This window comes from Malus sylvestris, chromosome 5 (genome assembly GCF_916048215.2).
Source record: "Malus sylvestris chromosome 5, drMalSylv7.2, whole genome shotgun sequence".
Taxonomy (NCBI): domain Eukaryota; kingdom Viridiplantae; phylum Streptophyta; class Magnoliopsida; order Rosales; family Rosaceae; genus Malus; species Malus sylvestris.
In genome coordinates, this window is record NC_062264.1 from 11748617 (window position 1) to 11758502 (window position 9886).

The following is a 9886-nucleotide window of genomic DNA, read 5'->3' on the forward strand; positions in this document are numbered from 1 at the left end:
TCTTTTCTATTGCTCCACAAATTGTTTATGCACTCTCCTTTAAGAAGACATTGTAAAAAAAAACTCGAGATTTGAAAACGATGAAGATGGATGTAGGGATGTATAGTTTATATGGAAAAAAAAATTAAGGATGAGCTTTTTGGTATTTTTTTTTTTCACACAAAAAGTATATGAAAGCTTTGGTAGAAAGTGTAGAAAATATTGAAATGTGGTGTAAGGTGGAAGATGAGGGTTAGGTATTTATAGAAAAAAAAAATAACTTTTTTTTAAATTTTCTATATTTTAAAATTTTTTTTTGTATTTTTGAATAAATTTTCTGTATTTTTTCATAATTTAAATTTTAATATAGTTAATTAATTTGGACCGTCGGATTTGAAAAATATTCAAATCCAAGAGCCAAGGCCTTGCCACGTGGCCAACGGTCATAATTTTGACTGTTGGGCCTTTTTTTATTATTTTTATTTTTATTTTTTGTGAAAAAAAGTGGATCGTTGATCTGTGATCAGACGTCCATTTTAAAAGTCAAATTCAATTTTTTTTTACTGTTGGAAATCCAACGGTCTAGTTTCCAACGGCACTGAAGAGGGTCACGTAGCTCTAATCCGGGTGAACACAAGTGGGCTGACAAGCGGGGCTGCCACCTGCACCCTTGTCTCTGGGTCTGTCCGAGTGTGCTGCACACACCAGCCAAATAGGCCGGCCTCTGTGTCTGTCCAAAATGGGCTGGTCTGTTGCCTAGCTTGGGCTGGGTGCTAGGCTGTTTTGCGAGCTAGAGCAGATTGACAGGGTGTTGGGCTGATTTTTGGACAAGGTGCTGGGCAATTTTGTGTCTGGTGAAACTGCTCTAATGATGCTGGTTTTCTTTGGTGATTTGTCTTGTTTTGAAAATTATGGCAGTTTGGGATTCGAGTTTCAACAACCGAATCGCGGTGTTGATGGGATGGGGAATCGAGTTTGTAAGAACAATAATCATCGGGTTCCAAATCAAGGTTCGAATTCACCATTGAATGATAATGTGGTTAGATCAAATCAACATCAGCAGCAATATCAATAGATGCCACAGCAGCAACAACAAATATTTCCCAAGCATCAACCTATGACTTACAACACTTTGTAGCTACCTACAAGACCAAATGTTCAGTTGGGTAGTCCTGGAATGAGGGTAGGATTAGGGATGGGCGCAAAAAACCGAAAATTGAAAAAAAATCGAACAAAACTCGAAAAAAAGTTAACAAAAAAAAGCACCGAACTAAGAAAATCGAACTGAATCGAAATTGGTTGGCTCAGTTTCGATTTTGATGGTCCGAAAATCGAACTGAACCAAACCAAACCAATATATATTATTAATTATTTAATATATATTAATTATGAAATCATATACAAATGCTTATATGTATTATTAATCATTGTCATTGCACATTTTTGCTTAAATCGTCGATCCATGCGAATTTTCTTCTGTGAACTGTGTTGAGAATTGTGAGAGTTTTGAACATTTGCATTAACAAATGTATGTCAGGTTCATTTGTGTCTGATTACCAAAAGCTATAAATTGAATTATCCAAGTTGTAGAAAATCTGTAGCACACTTTCAACATTATACCAAGAAACATGCAGGCTGAATTGTCATAGTCGAAAAAAAAACCGAAATTGAACTGAAACCGGACCAAACCAAACTGAACAAAACTAAATTTTTTTAAACCGAACCGAACCGAACAAAAAATTCAGTTTGGTTTCGGTTGTGGCAAAAAACTGAACCAATGGGAACCAAACCCACCCCTAGGTGGTGTTGGAAAATTTAATAATAATAATATTATTATATTAAATTTATTAATTGAATGGAAATTAGAAGTAGAGCCTTTTGATAGAAAAATGTGTCTACTCAAATGAAGAGTTGCAACTTTTGACTCTTTATGAATAATCATATGTTTTCCAAAGAGGTATCCCACATTCGATAAAAAGAGAAGCCCCCTATAATTACATAATAACTTTTCATTTGTTTACATAATCATACATAGAGTGCACTAAATATTATAGAGTCTCATTGAGTCCATATGAGAGAGTTATCAACACAATCGTGGTTCATGGAACCTTGTGATTTGAAGTGCTACTATTACAATGACGTGATCGTTGTATCTTGAGAGACATGCGCTGATCAACCATGAGCACCGTAGTGGAGCATAAACTTGTCTTAAAGACAAAGTGTTCAACACTTGCCTCGATTGTATTTTCTAGGTTTTTCTAATCCATTATATCATGTTCATTTAACATTGGTTACTCATGTGCATGCATTATTGTGATATATAATTTGATGATTTATTTCTTGATTTTCTATGTGATTTATTATAGCAATTAGACCCAATTTTTCCAACAGATAGGATGATGTGAACTGGTGATCTAGGTATGAATGGCGATGTGGTTCTGAGTTCACGAATGGGAATGCTTGGGCCTAGGAGTTGTAGGAGCAGAGAGACAAAAAAAAAGAAAATGACATTTTTACCCCTGTATTTAACGAAAAAAAATCACTTTTGAACTAAATTTGCTAACGGCTTAAACCACGAGGGTTTAAATCTTAATTATTTTTAGCATGAGAACTATTTTTGAATTACTTTTTTATTATCACGAGAACCATTAATGACCATTAATTTGACAAGAGTAGCAAGCACATATTATATATTTTACTTCCCTCGAGGATGAGGCGGTGGTGGCTACAGCTGCGAATTTGTACCTGGGACATCAGTTAAGGGTTTTTCTATTGTTGTTTGTCTTTGCTGTTTTTGAGCTTAAGTTTGTGTGGACTTTCCATTTTATTTTGGGTTGTAGCTATCCTATTGCTTGAGATTTTTTACTCTTTTATTTTATTAAGGATTCTGTGTTTTGTTTGGACTTAAGCCCAGTTATTACATTTGTAATTTCCTTTTTATCTTTAAAAAATTGTTATTTGTACTTCAGAAATCTTATTTTACACTTTAAATTTTTTTATATTTAAAAAAAAAAACACTAAAAACATACTAAAAAAGAGTACAAAATAAGATTTTTAGAATGCAAAAAACAGTTAATGAAGTTTGTTTTGTGGGAAAACAATAAAAAGTCATATAGACCCAACCGACGCTGCGTTTTGAGTTTTAATTTGGCAAGGTGTATAAAGCCCTAGCAAAATCCTAATCCAATTTCCACCACCTCTCTGCCTCTGCGTCTTGGAACTCTTGAGAAGCCAGCCATGGGGAAGGTGAAGGGCAAGCACCGTTTGGACAAGTACTACAAACTAGCCAAAGAGCATGGCTACCGCTCCCGAGCTTCATGGAAGCTTGCCCAGCTCGACACCAAGCACCAATTCCTCCACTCTGCTCACGCCGTCCTCGACCTCTGCGCCGCCCCCGGCGGTTGGATGCAAGTCGCTGTGCAGCGCGTGCCCGTCGGCAGCCTCTTGGTCGGCGTCGACCTAGTCCCCATCGCCCCGGTCCGCGGCGCCTTCTCCATCCAGCAGGACATCACCAAGCCCGAGTGCACGGCCAGGCTCAGAAAGCTGATAAAGGAGAATGGGTGTTCGGCTTTCGATTTGGTGCTTCATGATGGGTCGCCTAATGTGGGTGGCGCGTGGTCTTCGGAGGCGACGGCTCAGAACGCTTTGGTCGTTGATGCGGTGAAGTTGGCTACTCAGCTTTTGGCTCCCAAAGGAACATTTATTACTAAGGTATGTGTTGAATTTACATATTGGCAATCGGGTTTTTGTGGGTTTGTGTTGGAATTTTTGTATTTTGTGAGAAGTGGGTTGGGAGTTGGTTTGCTTGCTTGGTTACTTCAAATGAAAAGTTTAAACTATGAGTTGTTAAATTTTGAGTTCTATTTGTTTGATTCATTACTGCATTCCTGAACGGGGCAGCGCTTGGAGTTAATATTTCAAGAATTGAATTGTGGACGTCTTTAAACATATACGAATTTTGTTTATGTAAGTTGTTTTGGTTTTGTTTTAGAATGTGAGCGCTTATTATTGTTTTGTTGCAGATCTTCAGGTCGCAGGATTATAATGCTGTCTACTATTGTATGAAGGAGGTGAATTTCCAGTTCTTTATTTATTGTAATTCTCTACATTGATATGCCTATTTGATCCTCGTATATAGGTTGTAAAACATATTTATTCCGACACTCTGGATTTTGATATACCTGTCTGATCCTGGTATATAATCTGCAGCTATTTGAGAAGGTTGAACAGGATAAACCAGCCGCTAGTCGTAGCTCATCTGCTGAGACATATCTTTTGGGTTTTAAGTACAAGGCTCCTGCAAAGATTGATCCACGCCTACTTGACGTGAAGCATCTATTTAAGTCTGTAGAACCTCAGAAGAAGGTAACTCATAGTAGATTCAGTAGAATACCTGCTTTATATAAGTACAAAATTCTTGCCTTTTAAAAAATTAGTTTTAATATATTTATTCTCTTTACAACTCCTTCATATAGGTGGTAGATGTACTAAGAGGAACAAAGCAAAAAAGACACCGTGATGGGTAAAAGTTCATTTTTTTTCTCTATATCTTTACCTGCTCACTATTGTATGAGCTGAAGCGTTCTAATTTCCAAACAGGATCATTGTATGTGGTTTTTCAAAGCATGTGTGTGGAAATTCATAAGTAACTGGTAAAATTGCATAGGATTGTTAACGGTGACGGCTGAACCCTAGTATTTCCCATAAGTAATTTTCTTAAAATCTGTTTTATTACTTTCTGTTTTGCTGATTAATTTTATAAAAGCCCAATTTCATTTATTTTAATTTTATTGATGGGTCAATGATTTTGCTCTATCCACCATTGACCTTGTTTGTTCAAATTTTTTGAGTTCTTATGATTGCTCTCTACCTGGTTCTCTTTATTTTTGTGTTCCTCTGATTGATATCTCACAAGTGTTGTTGCCTGATTGGGTTCTATATTTAGGTATGAAGACGGAGACACAATTTTGAGAAAAGTGACTTCTGCTGCTGCTTTCATTTGGTCTGATGTTCCTCTCAATATCCTTGGTTCTACTACATCCCTAAGCTTTGACGATGAGGCATCTTTACTCCTCAAGGATCATGCTTTAACAACAGAAGAGGTAGTCATTTCCTGTTTTTTCTTTGCATGTTGTGTTCTCTTGATATAGATTTTACTTTTCCCTACTAGGTTGAAAAAATGTGTTTTATTTGCCCCTTTAATACTTTGGAACTCTTGTAGTGTTCCAACCACTTTAACTATTATGGTTTGACAGGTTAAAACTCTCTGTGATGATCTGTGTGTTTTGGGGAAGCAAGATTTCAAGTACCTTTTGAAGTAAGAAATGCTGTGTTTCTTTTTTCTATAAATTGCAATTGCATTTTGTGGCTAGACCTTATTAGATTCCCCCCCCCCCCCAAAACAAAAAAAACCCAACCCCGCTGCCGCCTTCTTTCTTTTTAATCTATAATTCACGTCTCTCTGCTGTAACAGCATTTTTCTTTAACTCATTATCATTACAGTTGTTGAGGGAAGGTATCTCTGCATTCTTTGAGACATATCATCTATGATTGTTATTAGTTCGGTTGGGGTTTTGGCTGATCCCCAACCAGTTTGAGCTCTGAATGAGTCTTGGTAGGTTAATTATTATTCAACTTGGCTCGGGTTATTGTTCATGTCATCAATTAACTACCTCTTGTTATTTGGTCTTACCTTCCAGTGGATGGGTTGTTTAACTTTCTGCTGAAGAAACATGGGAGTACTCCCACTATTGTTTTACATCACTTGGATTGTTGGAATAATTTAAATAAGTTGAGAAATTATTTCTAGTGATGGACAATTCAGATTGCAGAGTAGTTAATTTGCAATGCATCTACTAGACATGCAGTACATTGCAGTCTAGTTTTCTTGTTTCTTCATTCATACTAAGTTGTTATGATTGTATTGTCATTTAGGTGGCGGATGCAGATAAAAAAGGCCTTATCTCCGTCCCATAAGACTGTCGCTTCTACTACAGATGTTGAAAAGGAGGAGAATAAGGAGGATAAGGATGATGATGAAGACAAAATACTCAATGAAATGGAGGAGCTGACGTATGCTATGGAGCGCAAGAAGAAACGAACAAAGAAGCTTCTAGCAAAAAGACGAGCTCAAGTTTGTAGCTATTTGTTCCCTTTATATTTATGCACGACTACTCTTCTCACAAAAAAAAAAAAAAAAAAAAAAAAAAGCATGACTTCCCGCTGTTATTGTTCAGACGTGAAACTGGTAAATGGTTAAATGTTCTTGAGGAATATACACCATGGTTTGGAGAGACGATGATAATTTAGGAAAAGGAAAACTAATGAAAATGGCTTGAAAACTTTGAGTTTTAACAAAAAGGACAAAATAAAGGGTAAAGTGAATAGTATCAGGATTGACTTTTTACTCTAAAAATGTGGTTTTTCGTTAAAGTAAACAGTACCGGAAGCTTTTCGTTAAAGTTTCCTTAATTAAATGAAGTCTGATAATGTAAAGTTAGACTTTCTAACAGGTATTAATTCCATTAAGCAGTGCGATGGCCCTGGAATCGCCACCTTTATTTTATGTTTGCATGCGCCTTTTAGCTGGATTTGGTGCCAAAATAGGATTGCTGGGCTTTCCCCTGTTTGACCATACAGTCTTTACAACGTTGCTTGTTGGATTGGTCCTTAGGTCAAGTGATGATATAGTGTAAAAGATAGTTTAACCTTTTCAATCAAGTGTGAAGCTGAAAGTTTGACAGCTTCTTGCTTGCTGGCGGCACCTTCATGTTGTTGGTCACTTTTTATGTACAAAAATAGTTCGCCTCCTCCTTTCCCATTTTTTTGGCTCAACAATTTGTCCATGTAGAGTTAGATTTAAAGTTGTAATCTTCCAGGATAAGAACTATTGTTTATTTTGCCTTCTCCTTTTCCCTTTTCTTTCGTTCAACAATTTATCCATGTAGAGTTAGATTTAAAGTTGTAATCTTCCAGGATAAGAACTATTGTTTATTTGTTTATTTTGGATATCAACATATGGCACTTTGTTCCTTTTGATTAAATCTATATATTGCAGGACAAGGTACGGAAAGCAACAGGGATGCAAATAGATGCACTGCAAGATGGTTATACTGACAATGAGTTGTTTTCCCTCGCTTCCATTAAGGTATGTTTTCATTTCACAATACCTTTGCACGTTGATTTTCTCTTGGGAATGAGATTTCTGATTGAGGAGCTTTTTTTCGATTCTCGAGAGTTCATTTTTTATGGGCCTTCTTTGGGAAGTTAGATTATAGTTTCAAGTCCTTGGTACAGTATGAAGGCTTCTATTTCTCAACTTTTTTCTTTTCATGAGCCATCGCGAGCTTAGTATACTTGATTTATTTATTTGTTCCAAAACAGAATGGTATGAAGTTATTATTTAAATATATAAAAGGGTTTTACTGTACTCTATAATTTGGAAATTACCATATTTTGTCTGTTATAATTTTACAGTAGATGTTTCTGTGTTTCTGGCAGGATTTGTATGCTACTAACTTACTGTTAGTTGGCTTTTCTTTCTCCCTATGTCCGTTGACATTTAAAAGGATTCCATTTTTTTTTCTCCTCAAAGATCAAAATCTTCCTTTCGCTTTTATGTTCCTTAATTTTTCTTGCTGAAGCGAGTAGGTTCTGACTCCACCAACTTCATGTATAAATATGAATTCATATCTTGACTGTATTCTTGTCCTTCAGGGTAAGAATGATCTGGTAGCCGTTGATTCCACTGAATATGATGGTGAGAATGGTGACCTTGGAGATGGTGAAAATGAGGAAACCCATGAGAAAACCCAAGAAGCATCATCCAGTGATATGGACACTGAAGATGAACGCAGAAGGTTATTCTTCTTTTACCTTATATTAGCATTAGATAAACAGATAATAGAGCATTATATAAACAAATAATTCTATTATCTGTGTATTAAATCATGTATTACTATTTATGATGTTAGATATGATGCACAAATGGAAGATCTTTTCGACAAGGCTTATGAACAGTACACGTCCAAAAAGGAGGGAAGTGCAAAGCAGCGGAAACGTTTAAAACAAGCACATTTTGAAGACACTCAACTTTTGAAGGTATGAAGTTTTCATTATGCGTGGTGTTGCAAAAAAAAATTCACACTCGATATGGTCTCATGCTGTGGATCTGTTTGGGAGTAGTGTTACTTAAAATCTCAATATCTTTCTGCAGAACTTTGTTTTGGTAGGCATGAGTGCATAGATGACGAAAGTATTTACATCTACAACAGAATAGTGCTTGTGCTGATATTTATTTATTTATTTGGCCACGCAGGAGGTGGATGGCAGTGATATTGTTCAGTCTGATTATGATTCAGACAAAGGCCAGGGTATCCAAGAATCGAATCCTCTATTGGAAGCACTTGACGAGGGGGATGGACCTACTCAAGAGGAAATTACGAATAACTGGTTTAGTCAGGATATCTTTGCTGAAGTTGTAGAGCAGGGGGATTTGGAGAACTCTGGTAGTGAAGATGAAATGCTGGTTGAAAGGCAGGAGAAATTTCCCGTGCTGGAAAAGGCCAATGAAAAGACTGCAATTCAGAATGGTAAGGAAAATAATGCAATTCACAATGCCAAGAATAAGACTGAAAATCACCATAAACTTCAAGCTTCAAAGGCAGATGATGATTTTCAGATTGTCCCTGCTCCGGGTACAGATTCAAGTGATGACTTGTCATCAGATGAATCCGAGGGTATGGATATAGATAAAAAAGCCGAGATACTGGCGTGTGCAAAGAAAATGCTGAGGAAAAAGCCAAGGGAACAGATGCTTGATGATGCCTGTAACAAGTACATGTTTGATGATGACGGCTTGCCCAGATGGTTTTTAGATGAGGAGAAGAGGCACCGTCAACCAATTAAACCAGTGACCAAAGAAGAGATTAATGCCATGAAAGCACAATTCAAAGAAATTGATGCCCGGCCTGCAAAGAAGGTGGCAGAGGCAAAAGCTCGAAAGAAGCGAGTTGCCTTTAGGAAGCTTGAGAAGGTTCGGAAGAAGGCAAACACAATATCTGACCAGCCAGACATCTCTGATCGTTCAAAGAGGAAGCAAATTGAACAAATGTACAAGAAGGCTGCGCCCAAAAGGCCTCAAAAGGAGTATGTGGTTGCAAAGAAAGGAGTTCAAGTCAGGGTTGGCAAGGGTAAAGTACGTGTGGATCGAAGGATGAAAAAGGATGCAAGGGGTAGTGGACCAGGTAAAAGGCCCGGAAAAGGCAATTCAAAGAAAGGAAAAACTGCTGCTAAGGGTGAGAGAGGAGGCAAGGGTGCCGGAAAGGGTGACAGAGGCAAGGGGCTGGGGAAAGGAAAGGCTTCAGGAAAGCCAACAGGCAGGAAGGGTAGGAAGTGAGAAATATGGGCAAGCAAGCACGACTGAGCTTCCGTGCGATAGGGTGTTCGTTAGTTTGCATGATCAATTTTGTTTTTCTTCTGCTATCTCAATTTTTGTTTGTTGGAATAAGTTATAGTTCATTTGTTGTAGCCATCGTTGTTAAAACCTTAATCCTTATGGAACGAAACAGTTTTTTGTAAAGTTATGAGGGGTTTTACTTGGGTCTCTGTAGTTTATGCAAAAAGAGTTGGTTCGTTAGTCCCCATGGTGAAATTGAAGTTTTGGATTGACCAAAAAAAGAATAGAAATTGAAGTTCTGGTGTCCCTACAGTCTGAACAATTTCACTTTTGTCTCGGCTTGAACTTGGGAACTTTAGGGCTTGTTTGATAATCATGATCTTTTAGTTTTCAGTTTTGACCCCATAAACGCAAAAACACTCAACAACAAGGTTTTTTCTCACTAAGTGACGCTAGCTATATGAATTTTAGAACGTCATTACGTTTGATTTTGTGTCACTTCTTCCATTA

The 9886-nt window shown here is 37.1% G+C and overlaps 1 protein-coding gene across 1 annotated transcript; it reads left to right on the plus strand.

Moving 5' to 3' along the window:
- The first annotated feature begins 3053 nt into the window (after positions 1-3053).
- LOC126623216 (uncharacterized) lies at positions 3054-9559 on the plus strand. The gene is made up of 11 exons (XM_050292012.1): positions 3054-3690; positions 4002-4049; positions 4189-4344; positions 4455-4501; positions 4925-5081; positions 5235-5296; positions 5914-6112; positions 7037-7126; positions 7696-7838; positions 7953-8079; positions 8297-9559. The coding sequence occupies exons 1-11, from the start codon at positions 3217-3219 to the stop codon at positions 9374-9376; spliced, it is 2583 nt and encodes an 860-aa protein (XP_050147969.1). The 5' UTR covers positions 3054-3216; the 3' UTR covers positions 9377-9559.
- Positions 9560-9886: the final 327 nt, after the last annotated feature.

Bases quoted from the DNA above. Each gene is read 5' to 3' on its own strand.
- LOC126623216 (XM_050292012.1), top strand. From the start codon at position 3,217: ATGGGGAAGGTGAAGGGCAAGCACCGTTTGGACAAGTACTACAAACTA. The intron at 7,839-7,952 runs GTTATTCTTCTT...TTATGATGTTAG, and splicing joins ACTGAAGATGAACGCAGAAG to ATATGATGCACAAATGGAAG. The intron at 8,080-8,296 runs GTATGAAGTTTT...TTGGCCACGCAG, and splicing joins AAGACACTCAACTTTTGAAG to GAGGTGGATGGCAGTGATAT.